Consider the following 19,749-nt stretch of genomic DNA (forward strand, 5'->3'; position numbering starts at 1 on the left):
ATACTTGTATTAATTCATATTTTAAAAACAATATAAAAACAAAAAAAAATTAATTACAATTAGAATTTCTAAATAAAAATAAAATTGTGTCTGCAACACACTATACCCCAACAGGCAGCGGTACAACAATTATTCACTACCATAATCAAAATTCTCACTGTTATACTCGAAATCAAATTCCGGAAGATAACCCTCTTAACAAATTAGAAATCTACACTTCAGAAACTTCAGAATTTAACCTCAAAAATAAAAGCTCACCCTTATAAACACGCTCTACATATAAATAAAATTAACTACTAAACAACATACAATACCTATTTATATAACATGAACTACTAAATAAACAATTATAGTAGAATAATAATACATATAAAATTTTAATTACTAATATCTAAAATTGATTTTAAAAACAAAAACCGCGGTGTACCGCGGGTTCAAACCTAGTTAGAAAAACAAAAGGTATACAATATAGAGGCAACGATGAGACGGCGGTTTTAACCTTTTTTCTCTTAACAAATAAAAATGAATATAATTTAATACTTTACATATTGCTCTATCTAAGAAAATTTTAATTTTTATTTAGAGAAATTGCTTAAAAATCCAAAACTATCTTAAACATAAAAAAAAAATGAGTTTAAAGGCGTATAGTTTTTTTTTTCATTTCTTAGGTTTGAAAGGACTATTATATATTTATTTTAGAAGATAGTTTTTAGGGGTAAGGTTTAGTCTTTTAATATTAAAATATTTTGTTTTAGTTTTGTGATATTTTTCGGAAAAACGTATTTTGATTGTATTTTTGAAAAATAAATCTAATATTTTAATATTTTTAGAAAACAAATATCCATTTTAGTGGCTTTTATGGAAATTTCTATTTCTTTAACCAAAAACGAAACATTTAATAACAAAAAAAAGATATGATTAATTCCTAATAATGAGATCAAAACATACCTCAAATATTTTGGTTGAGCAAAGGTGCTTCTTAATTTTCTAACCGAAAATCCAAAAATATACTCGAATGGGTCATAAATTTTCTATCCGAACGTTTTCTATATCGATATAATTACCAAAATAATAAAAGATAAATGTAAAGTTACTATTTACATATTAATCTTGTAGAGAGTCATTTACATATATAATTTCTTTTTATAATGAAATTTACAACACCATTAAGTTAAAAATAAATTCAACCCATACATATATTTGAGGTTTGAGTTATCATAGGACTGATCATTCTTCAATCTAGCTATTAGATGACAGCTTTGATATGCTCAACATCTATTTCTGTTGTAATATTTCCATATACAGCTTAAAAATAATATAAATTATAACACTGAAGTTTATTATGAAAATTGACGAATTTTTTAGTGAATTTAACTGGCTAGTTAATATAAGAATATATAATGTGTTTAATACACTACAATTACTGAAAAATTGTAGTTTATTTTAATTTATAGAGATATTTGATCATACTTGAATGCTTACACTAAAAACTGAATATCCTTAGTTGAATTTTCTTGTCAAACAAGAAAAGAGTTAACGAGGAGCATACGAACGCGAATCCTATTGAATTGGAAGGAAAATATGAAACCTAATCCTCTTTGTATTTTTGCAGAGTTCCTATCTCATTCTCCACATAGATATCTAATACGCTTTTCACTAGTTCCCTATCCCATTCTCGAATATGTTTCAAGCTAGCTCTCTTGAGTCAAATTCTTGATAAAGTAATTGATATAAGTATAATAGAGATTGGCTCTTGTGAGCTTATCATTATCGGTACAATAACAATACTCAACGCTAATATTATCACAAATCAGAAACTAAAACTAATTAGGTTACCAAACTTAAAAGCAACGACAAAGATGTTACGTCAGAAAAGTAATCATGAATTAAATAAACACATAGAAGCGGAGGTAACCCTGAAACTCGATCAAAACCTAAGACGTACGTCACTAATTAACTATGATTATCCAATCAGAACCACCAAGATTAACTATGAGAATCGTAAAGTGCGTAAACATCGTCGAAGAAAACTAAATATATATATGGCTATCTGAAAAAAAAAATTATGACTACCATATGTGCACCAAGAAATCGTTTATATGTTATTTTGCCTGTGCACCAAGAAATATATGTATGAGATATATATCGGTGAAATAAATAAATTTTTATAACCCGAATTTTTGAAACCGCAATGGAAAAGGAAAAGTCTTTTATTTTTTTTCTCTAAGGATAAGAAAAACACTAGCTAAGAAGAAGGCCAAAAATATGCCTACCATATATACTCCTATTTAATAAATGGTAAATGGATTAATTAATTATAGATTAAGGGTAAAATTTGGAAATCTAATGTAAATGATGTATTCAAAAAATAGAATGACACTTTTTATGTAACAATTTTTTTTCTCAAAAATCACACTCTTTGTAAAAAGGAGGGAGTAACAAACAGTTATAACTTCCAAATCAACCCTGCTGCTTTTTTGTTAGACGTAAAAGATCTTCAAGGCTTCTTGCAATGCCTACAAATGCATTAAATTAAAGTTATGGCCATTCAATATAATTGAATATATATTTTGCGTAGAAAATAAGACAAGAGATAACAAAATAAAGAAACAAACCTCAACTAGTTTGGGCTCAGTGCTCAAATAAAGGTAGTGAATGACTCTCTCCTGCTCCCTTTTTAGACACTCATCACACTGCAATATAAAGTTACTGACATTAGTTAATATATATGTATTTACTTTCCTGAAATCGAATTAAAAAGACATATATAGTTGGGGACATGCCTTTAGCAAATAATCAGAACTAGAATACTCCTTCATCCACATTGATGCCTTGGAAGAATAGTAAGATACAGTCTCTTGAAGCATGACTCTTTCAAAATCCTCTTCATATCTCTCCATAGTTCCCATCCCATTCTCCACATAGACTTCTAATACGTCTTCCACTACTTCCCTATCAATCTCTTCACCTTCACGTTCTTTATGAATCTGGCAAATACTAGTTTCTTTAGATATTCAAGAAATCAGAAAGTACTAATAGTTCAATTGGTAAAAAATCTTTGGTAAAAGCTTAGAGATCGCCGAGTAGCGTTTAGGACAAAATCATATAACATGTTTTGATCTCGAGTCTGAAGGTATGTATAGGTTTTGGCCCAAAACATATTATTGTAGTTATTAATATATATATTCAAAAATCAGGTTTAATCGGAGCCTTTTCTTTACATTATACCAATACTTACAAGTGCTAGTACAACTGCTGTGGCCGTTGACTGCATCTCCCGATAAACCTGACGTATACATAACATGGACCGTTTTAAATAATACTGATAAGGCGGTAAAAATTTAGAAGCTATAGGAATATAAGCATGACAAACCAGGTCGCGGAAACATGTCAAGCCAACTTCACTCAGTGATGGAAGGCCTTTCCGAGGAATAAAGTATCTTTCAAGATAAGGGAAGAACCACACTGTGAACATGTCGAGCATAATTTTATGGTTCTTCCACCTCCTAACAAGCTCTCTTAGCATATCTTCACCATGCTTCTCTTTTAAGGATGGCAATACCTAAACCACACATAAAACAAGTACTAACTGTTTCTGTCTACCTAAGTTTTTAAAAATTAAGAAGAATATATATTTTGTTACCCACCGTTTGTATAATATAATCTTCAATCACTTCCCGATACTTATCATAAAGCTGTTGCGAGTAATCGGCCGGTTTCTTGGTGCATATAACGTAGCCATTTCTTTAAATCACATAAGAAATCACAATGGTAATTGCGTAATGGTTAACAATATCATATCATAAGATTCCAAATTTGAAAATATTACATAAGATGACCTACGTACGTATAAAGATCAAGAAGTTGCTGAGCTTTAAATTGTGGTTCAGACTCTCCTTCTAGAATTCTTATCAGCTTTGTAACACCTTTCTGCGTGAAGGACCATCCTTCCTCAAATGTAAATTCTGTGTCTAGTGCCATCGTCCTTCCTCAATACCTAAGTAAAAACTAAAACTATTTAGAATATCAATAGAACAAATACAATATGTTACGCTCCCAAGTGAGAAAGAATCACAAATTTAACTAAGACCTAAGATATCACATACCTAAAGATTCCGAATAGTATGAATCAGATTATGCGAAACGAGAAACTTTGCCGGTGAAGGTGAAAAAGGCCTAGAAGCTATCTTATATAACGTTTTGTAAAGTTTCTTCTACAAGACATATGCGACGTTTCACTCACTTAAAGAATTGGCTGCACTAATCATTCTGAGATTTTCGCAAACCAAAGTAACATAAAATCCCACCCAATTTAATTTTTTAGTTTATGATTAATCAACTACTTTTAATACTTATGAATATGGAAATTTATATTATTTATCATTTAAAATATCATATAAGGAATCATACATGTTCAAATTAAATAAAATTTAATTCTGAACTGATTTTTAAATACATATATTGAATCATTTAATTATATATATCTGAGTCATTTAAAAATGCGCCAAGGATATAATATTTTTAAGAATAATTAATGTAGCTAATTAACCTTTCTAAGTTTTCTAAAGCCTTAACTTAGATCTGCTAAGTATTGTATATAGTTCAGAAAAAAAAACAAAAGCACTTAAGCTTTATCACTTAAGCTGCTCGCTTCCTCCATCCTTCTTTAAGATTTCATCAAATGCCTCTTTAATTGCCTACAATGCATTAAGAGACAAAACTATTGTCATGAAAAAGTGATAATAATTAAGACAGCCAATAACTAGATATTGTGCTTTCAGAAATAAGCATATATACTGTATATCACTAAGTTCAAACACTAAAAATATGATTAAATTCCAAATAATTATATCAAAACCAACCTCCACTAGTTTGAGTTCGGTGCTTGAATGGAGGTAGTGAGTGACTCTCTCCTTCTCCTCTCTTTGACACTCCTCACACTGCAATATAAAATTATTGACGTTAATGATATATTTCCTCACCAGAAATCGAATATATATTTTAGTGGTATTTTTGAAAAATAAAACTAATAATAATATATTTAGAAATAATCCATTTTAGTGGTATTTTTAGAAATAAGGTTTGAGTTATCATCTCATGAGGACTGATTTGCTTTCTTTAATCTATAGCTATTAGATGACTTTGCTCAACATCTATTTCTGTTGTAATATTTCCATATACAGCTCAAAATTATTATTATTTTTGGTAATTATATACAGCTTAAAATTATAACACTGAAGTTGATCAATTCTTTAGTACAAACAAAACTGATGTCTATCATGTAAATTGACGAATTTCTTGTGAATTTAACTTGTTAGTTAATAAGAATATATAATATGTTTGATACACTGCAATTACTGAATCCTTGTAGTTTATTTTAATTTATAATATTTTTTTTATCATACTTGAATTTTCACACTAAAAACCGAATATCCTTAGTTGAATTTGCTTATGAAACAAGAAAAAAGAGTTGTCGAGGAGCATACGAAAGCTAAGCAAATCCTATTAAATTAGAAGGAAAATACGAAAACGAAATTGAATTAAAACATTAACAACGTGAAAAAAAAAAAAAAAATCTACTTCATGAATTTATCACTTGAGCTTCTCATTTCCTCCATCCTTCTTTAAGATTTCATCAAATGCCTCTTTCACTGCCTACAATTCATTAAAAGAAACATGCACTCAATATGCATTCAGAATAACCATATCGAAATAATTAGATCAAAACCAACCTCAACTAGTTTGGATTCAGTGCTTGATTGGAGATAGTGAGTGACTCTATCACTCTCCTTTTCTAGACACTCCTCACACTGCAATATAAAGTTATTGACGTTAATGATATACATTTTATTTCCTGATAGAGGATGATAACATAGTCAGAGACACACCTTTAGCATGTAATCAGGACAAGACTCCTCCTCGATCCACCTTGACACTTTGCAAGAATAGTAAGAAACAGTATCTTGAAGCAAGAAGTTTTCGAAATCCTCTTGATATTTCTCTAAAGTTCCCATCCCATTCTCAACGTAGATATCTAATACGCTTTTCACTAGTTCCCTATCAATCTGTTCGCCCTCCCGTTCTCTATGAATCTGGAAATTAAATACAATTTGTGTTACATATAAACAACAATTAGGCTGAACCAGAAATTTTAACATTATGGATACCAATACTTACAAGTGCTAATAAAGCTTCTTTGGCAGTGGAGTGCATCTCACGATAAACCTGTAGTATATGATTTGCAAGGACAGTTACAAACTTACAAATACATTTAAGGCAGTGACAATTTAGGACCTAGCTACAGAAATGTATGACAAACCAGGTCGCGAAAACATGTCAAGCCAACTTTTCTCAGTCTTGGCTCGCCTGCCCGATAAATATAGAATTTGTCGATATATTGGAAGACATTGCTTAACAATTTGACAAGAATTTCATGGTTCTTCCACCTCTTAACAAGCTCTCTTAGCATATCTTCACCATGCTTCTCCCTTAAGGATGGTAACACCTAAACCAAAAATTAAAAAGAAAAACCAATAAGTTGTAAAAAAAACATACATAAAGAACATGTCTTCTTTTGCACAATATCCAAGAATCAAGCCAAGACACATAAAACTTTGGTACTCACAGTTTGGATAATATAATCTTCAATTACTTCGCGATACTTTTGGTAAAGCTGCTGTGAGTAATTACCATTTTTCTGGGTACACATATTGTAGATAGTACTGTGAATCACATAAGAAATTACTGTGGTGAGTATCTGTATATCATATAGAACAGTTAACAAACAAACATTACATATAAATGAGTTACGTACGTATACCTGTAAATGTTAAAATATTGCGTAGGGTTAAGTGGTTTACGCTCTTCTTCTATATTCCTTATCAGCATGGTAATATCTTCCTTCATGGAGGACCATCCTTCCTCGAGTTCAAGGACCATTGTATTCTTCAAACTCTCTTGAATCAAATTCTGTAACAAAGTAATAGACGACATCATGAAGAGAATTAAAATAGAGCTCTTGAGAGGTTATTATTAACGATACTCAATACTAATCTTATCACAAACTATTAACTAAAACTAATTAGACTACCAAAGTTATGTACAACGACAAAGATGTTACGCAAGAAAAGTAATCAAGAAGCATATAAACATATAGAAGCGGAGGTAACCCTAAAGACGCTACGTACCTGAGATTGTGAAAAGTATCGAATACGATTTAACAATGAGAATAGTGAAGTGCACGTTTTAGAAGAAAAACGAAAGATATATATAGAGCAGGGGAGTGCAGGGGATGAGAAGGCGGTTTTAACTTTTTTTTTTTTCCTTAACAAAATAGGAAAAGGAATTGAAGAAAAAAAACATATTACAGTATGTTTAAAATAATTTATTCTTTTTCACATCTTTATTATATCATGTAATCGGTTTTTTAACTACTTAGCAAGAAAAAAAAAAAAGAATAACCTGAACATGGAGAAGAAAGAAAACAAGAAGGAGATTATTTTGTTTTCATCTCTTTGAAAAAATATTATTTCGATATTGATATTGATCTCTCTCTTTGTTTTGAAATCTGTTTAAAGAAAATAGAAATTTAGATAAGAATAAGAAGAGAAGGTAATTTTTATTGTTGAATAATTCAAATTAGTTAGTTTCTATCAAATTTGATATCATTTGAAATATGGTTATATCCAATATATTTGTTGATGATGTGACAAATGAAAAAAATACAAAAAAATAAATACAAGCTATGTGAAATACAAAAGCAAATCCTAGTTATAACTTGAAAACGAACAGATCATGATGTATTTGATTCTTCTAGATGATCTAAGAAACAAAAACCGAATGAGACCCTAAAGAACTGGTTTAATTTGGTTTAGCTTGTAGCACTTATCTCAACTCTAGTTTCTACTTTGGCCAAGTTCCTTTAGCTTCTGAAAACAGTAATTAAAGAAGCACAAAACATCTTTCTCAATTAAGCGTATCTTCAATAGCTTCATCACTCAACAGGCTTCTCATTTCATCCCTGAGGTCTTAACTCTTAAGATGCCTCTTTCAATGCATACAATGCATTCAAAGAAACCGTGTTCATTGAATATAATATTTTGGGGAAAGATAGACATACTTAAACAAACTCTTACCTTGTGGAAGAGAGTGTGGTTCTGACAAACACTCAATAACATAGTAGCTCCGTCGTTGGTTTGTTTGATAAGGGTATCTCTGCCGTCATATGCTGGCAAATTAGATAATAACCAGAACCAGAATGAACCAAAATTTTTCACTACGGATCAAATACTGATATACTTACAAGTGCTATATATAACATCTTATTTGGCTGTTGAATGCATCTCACGATAAACCTGAGGTAAATATTTGCATAGACGGTTAAAAAAAAGTTCGTGGCAGTGAGAAATTAAAACCTATATAAGAGAATTCGCATGACAAATCAGGCCGTGGAAGCATGTTAAACCAACTTCTCTAAGTGTTGGAATGCCTCGTCAAGGAACATAGTAACGGTCAATATGATGAGAGATTAATTTAATCTAACTATAACATTATGGTTAGATATAAATCTTGGATTTTATTTTCATTATAAGAGTCTTTTAGATTAGTTGTTGTATTCAATGTAACAACAGTTTTCTTAAAGGTTGATTTTGCTAAACTACACAATAATTGGTATTCAAATTATATCCTCCGATTCTGTAGTAATTGATCAATTTTCTGTATATTTATTCATAAACCTTTTACTACATATTTTATTTATTGGAAGTCTCTAAGCAGGATAAATCTAGAGAACAGAATGATATACAAAGAAATATTCTAGAAGATGATGAATAAATATATAGAATCATATATGTGACATGTATGGGTGATAATTTGCATATATGTAGAATCAATTTTTATGGAAAACTAGAGAAGAAGTAGCTAACAAAATTCGACACAGTTTTTGAAATTGACTATTTTTTGAACAAATGTAATAATACAAGTTGATACAAGTGATAAAATAGTTTCAATAATTGCATATAAAAATCTATAGCCACTCATTTTCACTACAGCTGGTCGTCGGATAAGAGTCCACTCTTCTTGACTCTTCTCTATTCGATTCGATCTATTAGAGCAGTGATCTTAGCTAAGCCACATAAAGGTGAGGCATAGTACTGATTTTATAATTTTTCTTTATCTCTTCAAATTTATGTGGAAGCTAGTTCTCTAAATAATTGCATCGCCGACACTCATTGTTACTCCATCGGATAAGAGTCAAGTCTCCTACTCAAATCTAGTAAAAACATAAAAGAACTCATCGCCTTCTTCTTCTTCTTTGGAAGAAAAAAGCGATCTAGAGAAAAGGTGCGTTATGCTGATTTTATTACTGTTCTTATCTTTCTTTAGTTTTTGTGTGTAAGCTCTCGTTCTCATATCTTTTGTTTCCTCATTTCTTTCATGTTCAGCCACATCATGATATGTAATACTCATGTTCAACAGTAGAATTTTCCTCACTCTATGATGTGAAAGCAAATATGTATTTCTTTAGGAGATGCTAAAAATTTCCTCAATTGTATATGAAACAAAGCAAAAAAAAAAAACAGAAAGGAAAAAAAAAACATGTAACTAAAAATTCAACTAACCATCTTAAGAAAAGCTCTTAACAAAATTTTAGCCCTAAGCCCACCAATAAACATGCTCTTAGAAATATTAAACACTCTGAATGGTTCACAACTTCACAACAACTAAAAACAAAATTTGAGAACTAATCTAAGACTAGAACCTAAAGTAAATAGTATAGGGAAAAACCCATTTGACCATAATTAAGGTTTTATTTACGTATATACCTTACAAAATATTTGGGTTATTTAAGTTCTTTTGATCACCAAAATACCCTTTATCTCTTTGATAAGAAAAAGTACTCAAATACCCTTAATTGTTTTTGTCAATTTTTTTTAAAAACATTTTGTTTTTTTTTCCCAAAAAATCGGTCATTCAGTTGCGGCAAATTTGTTGTTGCATGGCAGATATATTTTTCTTTACAGTTTTCTACGAAAATTATCATAATAGGTTACCACATATAATTTTAAACTACATATTTCCACGACAGACTTATTTTTGATGTAACCATGGACCTTTAAATTATGACAGTTTTTTAAAACAGTAGTTAAAGTTTTTCTAAGACACAAAAAATATGTCTAATCGCAAAATTGGTAACGCAGTTTTACGATTTTAAATCGCAATTAAACAAATTTACTACATTTGGTTAATTGGGAAAAAAATTAGAGAAATTCTTACTAATAAATTTTTTATGATACCCTTTTGCAAAACTACCCTCTTTTTTTGCCATTTTCATTTTTGCCCTCTTTTTAATTTTAATGACCATGTTACCCTAGCTGAAAGAATATTCAAAAATTATCTGACAAAAAATTTTCCGCCAAAATATTTTCCGACAAAATTTCCCGCAAAAAAACAATTTTACAAAATTTTTCTGCCAAATTTTTTTAAAAGGGCCTTTTAAAGGAATTACAAGGGTTTTTAAAGGGATTTGCAAGAGTTTTTAAAAGATTTGTAATTGTTTTTAAAGGGTTTTAGAAGCTTGCAAAGGTTTTTGAATGGTTTTAAGAAGATTTTTACAATGGTTATTAAAAGATTTTATATGTTTATAACGGTTTTTAAAGGATTGACAAGGATTTTTACAAGATTTTCAAATGGTTTTTAAAATTTTACAAGGATTTTTAAATGGTATTTAAAAGGATTTACAAGATTTATTAAAGTTTTTATAGGTTTTGGATGACTTCTAAAAGATTTACTTGGTTTTTTAAAAGATATTTAAGGGTTTAAAAATATTTACAAGGTTTTTTCAAAGATTTTTTAAGTAATAGCGGAAAATTTATGGTTGAAAAATTTTGGGGGGAAAATTTTTGTCATAAACTTTTTGGCAGAATTTTTTTTGTTGAAATTTTTTGGCGGGAAAATTTGGCAGGAATATTCTTTTTGTTGGATAGAATTTTATTTTCTTCATAATGAGGTATATTAAAAGAGGGTAATTTAGTCATTTTGTATATTAAATAGAGTATTTTTGAAAATAGAAATCCAGAAAAAATACTTGTAGAAAAATGTATCATAAAAAAATTATTTGTGCAAATCTCCCGAAAATTTGTAGATTTGGCGGAGTTATGAAGTCTATAGCTAGTACATGGTAAACTGGACCGTGGATGAACGTACATGTAAGTTTAGTTGAATAATAATAAAATTCATTTTATTATTATTATTAGCATACAAGATACTTTAAAAAAACTACAAAAGTTGAAGATAAAGAGACTGAGGGATAAAAAGAATGTTTAAATTTGAGAGATGAACAAATTAATATATTGCTAATAATAATAATAAAATTCAAACAGCCATTTTTGTGGATTTAATGTTTTTTTGGGTACCAATTGTTGGGGTAATCCAGGGAAGTCAATCCATCCTTGAAAAATTATGTGACATGTATGGGTGAAAAAACCATTTTTATGGGAAATATCGAATACTAATAGAAGTAACTACATCTCGAAGTGATAAGTAAATATCCTCCAGGACAGGATTCTGTCTTTTTTTTTTTTTTTGTATAAAAGAAGAATAGGAATTGTTTTACGTAAAAAAAAAAAAACTGTTTCTTAATTAGACATGACAAGGAAGCTAAAATATTACTTTGATCTTAACTTCCTCTCTTGTTGATATTGACTTGAAAGCAAAAATCGATCACGTATAAAATATAGACCTTCTTTTATCTTCAGCCGTTGAGCATAATGTGATTAGGTTTCTTGCTTATGTTTCCTCATCACTATAAAAAATCTTCACCGCTACTTTCGTACTATTTATGCAGGACTTATGGCTGATTCAATTCTATCATTTGCTGTTCAAAAGCTTTGGGTGCGTGTGAGCCAAGAATATGAGAGATTCCAGGGAGTTGAAGAGCAAATTACTGAGCTCAAATGTGATCTGAACATGTTAATGGCCTTTTTATGTGATGCGGATGCAAAGAAACAAACACGTGCACTTGCCAGAAACTGCCTGGAAGAGATAAGGGAAATCACTTATGATGCTGAGGATATAATTGAAACCTTTCTTCTTAAAGACGGTGGCGAGAAGAATCACATGAGAAGTCTTGCTTGCTTTCCACGTGGTCGTAGGGAGATCGCATTGCAAATCACAAGCATCAGTAAGAGGATCTCCAAGGTTATCCAAGTTATGCAGACTTTAGGCATAAAATCGGACATTATGGACGGTGGATATTCGGAAGCTCAACTGGAAAGGAAAAGGGAGACGCGTCATACATTTTCTAGTGAATTTGAAAATAATCTTGTAGGCTTAGAGAAAAATGTTAAGAGATTGGTTGAGGAATTGGTGGAAAATGATCTTAGTCATGGGGTATCCATAACTGGTTTGGGTGGTCTTGGCAAAACCACCCTCGCTCGACAGATTTTTAATCATGATACAGTAACGCGTCATTTTGAAGGACTTGCGTGGGTGTGTGTTTCACAAGATTATACAAGAAAGGATGTGTGGAAGACTATCTTGGGCAATCTTAGTCCTGGAGATAAAGATCCAAATATGGAGGAAGACGATATTCAGAGGAAACTCGTTCAGTTGTTGGAAAAAAAAAAAGTTTTGATAATCTTTGATGACGTATGGAGAAAAGAAGATTGGGAAAAAATAAAGCCAATTTTTCCACCAGATAGAAAAGGTGACCTCTTTTAGTACATATAGATATATAATAATTAGGCTAATTTGATGTGTTTACCATATTTTTCTAAGAAAATATATAACAAGGACACAAATTCCTGAAAAGCTCATATGTTTGGTTTATTGCAGCTGGTTGGAAGGTACTAATTACTTCACGCAACGACGCTGTATGTCCAGAATGTATACAATTCAAACCAAAATTCTTAGAACACGAAGAAAGTTTAACACTTTTGCAAATGATAGCATTTCCTAAGAACGACATAGAAACTGGTAAGTAGTTTACTATCTATATATCCTATATTTTAAAATCATACTATTTTTTATTCCTTATTATTTTCAGAAAATTGTTCATTCATAATTTTGCAAAAGAAAAAAAGTAAAAACAAACTAAAAATATGTTTCCACATATATATATAATAAAAATATATTGGTACTATCATGCAAACAAATCGTATATATACTTCCACATATATATAGTGAAATTTTACCCAACTTAACAATTCCGTCATATATGTTTATATCTTTAAGTCGTGTGTTTGATTATAACAATTTTAAAAGACAACATTTTATTGGATAATAATTTAATACATCAAATTTACCCAACTTAACGATTCCGCCATTCGGATATCCGTTCGAATTTGGCTTCGGATGTTCGGATGTTCCGATATAGACATATAGAATCCGATCGGGTATTTTAGAATATCGGGTCGGGTTCGGATCGATGCTTTTGGGTTCAGTTAATTTCGGATATATCCAAAATCCGATTTTGGTGCCGAATATCCAAAGATTTTGATGATTTTTATCCAAGATTGAAAAAAAAAATCTTGAAATAGATAGAAATATCCGAAATTTTAATTTTATTCGGAATACTCAACATTCATAATTTTACCAAAAAATATTCCACACATAATTTGAAATGAAAATACTAAAAAATGTTGAAGTCCTAAATACATGAAAGAGTAAAACTGAATGTAAAAGTGATTAAGTCAAAAGTCTTAAAGATATAAACAAGTAGACAAAGCTAATAATATCTTACAAAATATCTTTCATTAGTTCCACACTTCACAAACCTCAAATTCAATTAAATATTTAAGAATTTAGAGAATTAAAGATATATAATTTATTTATGATCGGATAAGTTCGGGTATCCGTTCGGGTTCGGATAATACCTGAACCCGATCGGATATCCGATTTTTATGAAAACTAAATCCGATCGGGTATTACCCACTATCCATACCCAAACCGAACTGCCTACTTCGGGTCGGGTTCGGGTTCGGATTTCGGATACGGTTAATATGCCCATGCCTATTCCAACCAATAAAAAATAGGTATTAAATGTCTAAATAGAAGTAACATGAGGTATTTTTAAGGAATTTTCCTTAAGTTTTATAGAGTGTTTAAATGATTGTAAATATGTAAAATCAATTAAAAAATATTATTAATATTTAACTCTTAAAGAATTTAAAATATTATAATTTAACTACATATACATAAACGTGTTGTATGATGGGAAGAGTTTGATGAATCCTGCTGAATATCAAATACACAGGTTAATATAGATTCATATCAATAACAATAAGTTTATACTTTTAAAAAAATCTACTATCATTCCACAGTTTTTTTGTTAAAAGAAAATTGTTGTAAATAAAAACAAATCTTTTATCAGTGTAAGTTAATCTAATAATTATTTTTCGTCAACAAATCGGACATGTTATGAGAGATTTATTGTGTCTTTAAGAAAAAGTGTAGCCACTATTAAAACAAAAAATTTTGTAAAATCAGAAAGTATGTGGTTACGTCGACAATAAGCACATCCTGGAAAACAAATATGTAGTTAAAAAAAATTTGTGGTAACCTAAAACAACAAATCTGTGGGATAAAATAAGTCTGTCGTCAAAAATCTGTGACGAAAAATAAATCTTTCACCCGAAAATAAATATGCGGCAACTGAACGGAAAATTTCTTTATTTAAAAAAAAGATTAAAGGTATTTTTGTATTTTATTTTTGATCCTATTAAAGAAATTAAGGGTATTCTGGGCATTAAAAGAACTCAAATAACCCTAATATCCTTATATTAGTAAAAGAGAAGTACAAAATAGAATATGTGTCAGGTCAAAATTAAAAAAATAACCCGATTTTAACAGTTGGATACTTCAAAATTAAATATTAAATTGGGTTTGGATACATACATCGGATACTTTCCATATCTAATTTTAGGATTGTATTATCTCCATAACTAATTTTAGAATTTTCTAATATTTCTCTAACTAATTTAATATAATCTATTAAAAAATTATTATTCTTCTTTCACTTTTATTTGATCTTATTTTTAATTTATGATATTCTACTATATAATATAAATATTTAATAAGAATTTAACTCTTTTTTTGCATATGTTGCAATTTGAATTTTTCAAAAGGACATATAATACTCAATTACACTCCGTTAAATATTTTAGAAAATAGTTTAAAATCATTATAAGTATATAAGTATGACCAATATTAAAATCATTGTTACATGAGTATATTTAAAATTTCAAAAAGTTTCAAAATATTATAATGAAAAGGTTCAAATATATAAAAAAATTCGAATTTAAAATATTGAAAATAGTTTTTTGGAGACATAATTTTTATTGATAAAATATATTATATATCAAACTATGTAAATTTTAGATAGTTCACGGCTAGTTTGTTAAAATCACAATTATAATGATAAAGTGAGTTATGAATAATATTTTGTTTACGAAATGAATTCTGTTACGGGTTGGTCCTTCAAAAAATATATTGTAAATATGTAAGTTTTACAAAATGAATAATTTATCGACAAATATTATTTTGTGATGTTAAATTTTCATCGTGGTTTTAATTGTATCAAAACTCAATATATGATTATTTACTCGCTTTTTCCTTTATTATTTTATTTAAACTTACTATACAAATATATGATTTACTGTAATCGATTGCACTGCAATAAAATTAAAGTGTAACATATATATTCTAATTCGTTAAAAGTTATATATGTAATTCTTTCCCCCGCGCTGTAGTTGTTTTGTTATATAGGTAATTAAACCCTTAATTAGGGCCAACTGAATTTTCTCCCCTGAATTAAACCTGCTTTAGTGACGTATCATTTTCGTGTAACGAACTTAAACAATACAAGATAAATTAAAGGAATCTTGACCCAAAAGTTATAAGACTATCACAAATAAGCTTTTGTACGTGTTCCTAAATCATTTTGTATTTCCTAACTTCTAATTAATAACCATTCAAACAGATGTCAAATTATGTGGTAATTTTGGGAAACATAGCATAAAACTACAAATGGTGTTAGTTTATAATTGAGTTTGGTAATAGTTACATAAACAAGTCAGTTTTAATAAATAAAAACGAATTCTTGTCTTATTTACAAGAGAAGAGACAAATGTTGAAAATGTTGAATTAAGCATTAATTCATCCAAATTTTTACCATTTGGTTGCATGCAAAATAATTCAAAGGATTGAACCAATAAAGGAATTTTTTCGTTCACCCTATATGCAACCATTTTCGTTCTTTTTTGATAAAATTGACCTAAATTATTTGAAGGGAAAACGAAAATTCCAAATACTTGAATTATGCATTTTATTGGTCAAAAAAAAAAAAAAAAAAAAAATCAAATCAAAATCTGAGAGATTTTTCTTTTGAAATCCCAAACTAAAAAATCGTTTTCTACGATAATCACAATTCTTTAATCCTTAAGAAACCCATCAACAATATCTCAAAGACGTCTATAAGTCTCTGTCAATTCATATCTTAATTTAAATATCCAACGCTAATTGATAGTTGACTCTATGTTGTTGGGTAGGATATATAATTGATGAAGAAATGATAGAGATGGCTAAGGAGATGGTTAAACAGTGTGGAGGATTACCATTGGCTGTCAAAGTATTAGGAGGGTTATTAGCTGCCCAACACACACCACGTCAGTGGAAACTAATATCTGAGAACATCAAATCTCACATCTTGCTGGGAGGAGTCAGTTCCACTGTTGACGATAGCAGTTCCGTTGATTATATTCTGTCTTTGAGCTTTGAAGGATTGCCAAGTTATTTGAAGCAGTGCTTACTCTACTTAGCCTCTTTTCCAGAAGATCGTAGTATAGAAATAGAAAGATTGGCTTATGTTTGGGCTGCAGAAGGAATAAAAAAGCCCAGGTATTACGAGGGAGCTACCATTCAAGATGTTGCTGATTTCTGCATACAAGAGTTAGTGATGAGAAATTTGGTTATTTCTGAAAAAGACATGAAGACTTCGAGATTTGAATATTGTCAGTTGCATGACTTGATGAGAGAGATTTGTTTGTTAAAAGCCGAGGAAGAGAACTTCTTACAGATTGTTAGTGATCAGACCTGTGATCAGACCTGCAGCTCAAACGTACACTCTCAAGCTTCAAGCAAATCGCGTAGATTCGTAGTTTACCGCACAAAAAGTTTTAGGGGAGAGTTGGAGATAAGGAATTCCAAACTTAGATCTCTCTTGTTTATTCATGCTGTCTCTTGGGATTCGATCAGGATAAAATCTATGGAGTTACCATTGTTGAGGGTCTTAGATCTCAGTGAAGCTAAATTTAATAGATGGGGGTTACCATCTAGCATTGGAAAGCTCATCCACTTGAAGTATCTGAGTTTATTTAGAGTCAAGGTAACTCATCTACCTTCATCCTTGCGGAACCTGAAGTCGCTGCTCTATTTGAATTTAGATACGTATTCTAGGATAGGAACTATGGTGCCCAATGTCTTTGAAGAGATGCTAGAACTGACATACCTCTGCTTACCAAAGTACACACTGTTTCCGACGAAGTTGAAACTGGGAAATCTACTAAACTTGGAGAGCCTTCATAATTTCTCAAGAAAGCATAGCAGCCTGACGGATCTTCATTGTATGACAAGACTAAGGAGGCTTACTATCACTGGCAAGCTGTGGGATATGTATACTCTAACTAGAACTCTAAGGAGATTGGAAAATTTGGAAGATGCCTATAAAATTCAAACACATTTCACTGATTGGATATGAGGTAATAAATTCTTTCCACTGTCCAATTATCATAGAAACAATCGTTTGATGCAAAACAAATTTGATACATAAAAACTGAATCAATTATTCTCTCTTTGTTTTTTCAGGGCAATTAATTCATATCTTCCTTGTTGGATCGGTGAGTCTCTTTTGCATTGCGTTGTTCTGTTTTGGTTCCCTATCAAAACTATTTGCTGTTGTCATGTAACTCTGTAAGCCATTGCTTTTTGTTTTTTGTTTATCAACTTGATTACATTTTTATTATACATTTAATATTAAGATTATGGTTTTATATGATTTTGGTAGTTGCTTCTACTTTAATTCTTGAGCAACAGCTATTAATTTCAGTTGTTCTTACATGTCTCTGATTTTAGGATTTATCATTGGATTTTCGACAAGATTTTTTCCTATGAATCAATTTTATTTTCATTTACTAATCTCTCTTTCCAATTCTGCTTTTCGGTTTTGTTTCATCTTAACCACTAGTCTTCCCATGATCCTATCAATCTGGAGTAAGTAGTAACCATTACAAAACCTTTGTTTCTTTGTCTTTCAGATAGATATCTCAACCTTTCTCCTTTAGATTTGAGACTAGTAAATGCAGAGTATCTTAAAGTCTTTCTTAGTTCTATGAAGTTTGCTAATCTCACGCAAGACTTGAAACCAAAGTTTTTGATCTTTGCTTTTGGTTACAAATGAAGAAAAACAATTTAATAGTCTTTCAGTTTAACTCCACTTTTTGTTGAAGTTGTTCTTTTGCCAATTAACTGTCTTAGCTTTAAACTAAGACCAAACAATTTTAAAATAAAGATTATGTGCTGTACATTCTCATCTTTGATCTTAACTTCGTATTTCTTAATTTTTTTGGTGAATGTTAGGAACCATATGGTGTAAAGGAAGAAAGTAAGTTCATTGTTAAACTGTACAATATGAAGATAAAAATAGTGCATGAGAGAAGACGATCCAACATAAAAACTAAAGGAGCTTTTAAGATCAGAAATGAAAAGATTACACTAGAGAAAAGATGATCACACAAATTACAAGTTCTCTTGAATTTTAACATCATTCTATTAGTTGTTTGGTTCTTTTATGGACACTGTCGTTTAATGTATTTATTCATGTTAAAGATAGTTTTGTATTTTTAACTCAAGTGGACTTACTCACTAGACTAAAGACACCTCCCCTGTTGATAAACCATTTGCACTTCTTAAATTCGTAAATGTGCTACACAATTTCCTCTCCTACTTATTAATATGTTATGTTACATATTAATCGTTATATATTGATACTTCCCGATGCATAACATTGGGCATAACACTTGTATATTATAATACTCTCTTTGGAATGTGTCGATCTGTTTTGGTTTCCTATCAAACTATTGGCGGTTGTACGCACTACCATGCTAAAGAACATAAATAAAGGTTACTGCTTCTAGTTCTACGTTTCTACGTTTGTCCAATATCAAGGAACAATTTAGTGCTAGAGGAAGTTAATCCAACACATTCCTTTTATTCGATATGACTAGAATGAAGACAACGAGGTAATATAATATTTCATTCTATTTCGTTAGGAGAAAAAGAATGAAATCAAGTTAAAGGGTCGTCTTCATTGTTTGACGTAAATCATATTATTCTGAAACTAAATCTGTTTTTCTCTCTTTTTCTTTACAGATCCATAGCGATTAATACTTTCCCACATGGGTTTGTGAGGCTTTATATATCCTTTTGCATTATGTGGATCTGTTTTGTTTTTCTATCAAACTATTTGTTGTTGGCTCTGTTTTTTTTTTCAATTTAAATTTAAGAATCATGGTGGTCGTCGTGTAAGCGGTAAGCCATTGTAAAAACAAGTTAATTGGTGTGCTTTTTGTTGTGTTTATCAAAAAATTTATTACCTTTTTGTTACACATTTTTAAAATAGTTATCTGTTATCAATTTTTTATTAAATGTTATGATTGCTTCAAAATTCGGAAAATCAAACTACCAACTTAAAAA

General features: G+C 30.0%; 3 protein-coding genes across 5 annotated transcripts in view; 1 reads left to right on the forward strand and 2 right to left on the reverse strand.

Annotated features, from left to right (window-relative positions):
• The window catches only part of LOC17894360 (putative cullin-like protein 2), a 17,432-nt gene extending 13,249 nt beyond the window's left edge, over positions 1–4,183 (reverse strand). The window contains exons 1-7 of the mRNA XM_023787967.1: positions 4,107–4,183; positions 3,848–3,997; positions 3,648–3,744; positions 3,374–3,562; positions 3,239–3,286; positions 2,784–2,987; positions 2,616–2,693 (exon numbers count right to left, since the gene is read on the reverse strand). Of these exons, the coding sequence (XP_023643735.1) occupies positions 2,616–2,693; positions 2,784–2,987; positions 3,239–3,286; positions 3,374–3,562; positions 3,648–3,744; positions 3,848–3,981 (750 nt within the window). The 5' untranslated portion in view covers positions 3,982–3,997; positions 4,107–4,183. The remainder of the gene's footprint in view (positions 1–2,615; positions 2,694–2,783; positions 2,988–3,238; positions 3,287–3,373; positions 3,563–3,647; positions 3,745–3,847; positions 3,998–4,106) is intronic.
• A 451-nt stretch (positions 4,184–4,634) lies between these two features.
• On the reverse strand, positions 4,635–6,939 carry LOC17895100 (putative cullin-like protein 2). Its single transcript, XM_006301303.1, has 7 exons — positions 6,821–6,939; positions 6,626–6,722; positions 6,320–6,505; positions 6,178–6,225; positions 5,889–6,092; positions 4,863–4,940; positions 4,635–4,697 (listed from the first exon to the last, which is right to left on the reverse strand). The coding sequence occupies exons 1-7, from the start codon at positions 6,937–6,939 to the stop codon at positions 4,635–4,637; spliced, it is 795 nt and encodes a 264-aa protein (XP_006301365.1).
• Positions 6,940–9,123: 2,184 nt separating this feature from the next.
• LOC17896627 (putative disease resistance protein At1g59780) lies at positions 9,124–18,949 on the forward strand. Of its 3 annotated transcripts, XM_023787622.1 has the most exons (6): positions 9,124–9,342; positions 11,846–12,706; positions 12,835–12,975; positions 16,548–17,756; positions 17,863–17,894; positions 18,634–18,949. In XM_023787622.1, exons 2-4 carry the CDS (start codon positions 11,851–11,853, stop codon positions 17,753–17,755), a joined length of 2,205 nt encoding a protein of 734 aa, XP_023643390.1. In that variant the 5' UTR covers positions 9,124–9,342; positions 11,846–11,850; the 3' UTR covers position 17,756; positions 17,863–17,894; positions 18,634–18,949. The 3 variants fall into 3 exon arrangements, with proteins under 3 accessions (XP_023643390.1, XP_006301247.2, XP_023643389.1); XM_006301185.2 differs by lacking the exon at positions 18,634–18,949 and having other exon boundaries at positions 9,125–9,342; positions 17,863–18,118; XM_023787621.1 differs by lacking the exons at positions 9,124–9,342; positions 18,634–18,949 and adding an exon at positions 11,050–11,207 and having other exon boundaries at positions 17,863–18,118.
• Positions 18,950–19,749: the final 800 nt, after the last annotated feature.

This window comes from Capsella rubella, unplaced genomic scaffold (genome assembly GCF_000375325.1).
Source record: "Capsella rubella cultivar Monte Gargano unplaced genomic scaffold, Caprub1_0 scaffold_2, whole genome shotgun sequence".
NCBI lineage: Eukaryota > Viridiplantae > Streptophyta > Magnoliopsida > Brassicales > Brassicaceae > Capsella > Capsella rubella.

Excerpts from the sequence above, each read along its gene's own strand:
- LOC17895100 (XM_006301303.1), bottom strand. The coding sequence starts at position 6,939 with ATGGTCCTTGAACTCGAGGAAGGATGGTCCTCCATGAAGGAAGATATT. Across the intron at positions 6,723-6,820 it reads CAATATTTTAACATTTACAG|TACTATCTACAATATGTGTA; the intron begins GTATACGTACGT and ends TGTGATTCACAG. Across the intron at positions 4,698-4,862 it reads CCGAACTCAAACTAGTGGAG|GCAATTAAAGAGGCATTTGA; the intron begins GTTGGTTTTGAT and ends AATGCATTGTAG.
- LOC17896627 (XM_023787622.1), top strand. The coding sequence starts at position 11,851 with ATGGCTGATTCAATTCTATCATTTGCTGTTCAAAAGCTTTGGGTGCGT. Across the intron at positions 12,707-12,834 it reads TTTTCCACCAGATAGAAAAG|CTGGTTGGAAGGTACTAATT; the intron begins GTGACCTCTTTT and ends GGTTTATTGCAG. Across the intron at positions 12,976-16,547 it reads TAAGAACGACATAGAAACTG|GATATATAATTGATGAAGAA; the intron begins GTAAGTAGTTTA and ends GTTGTTGGGTAG.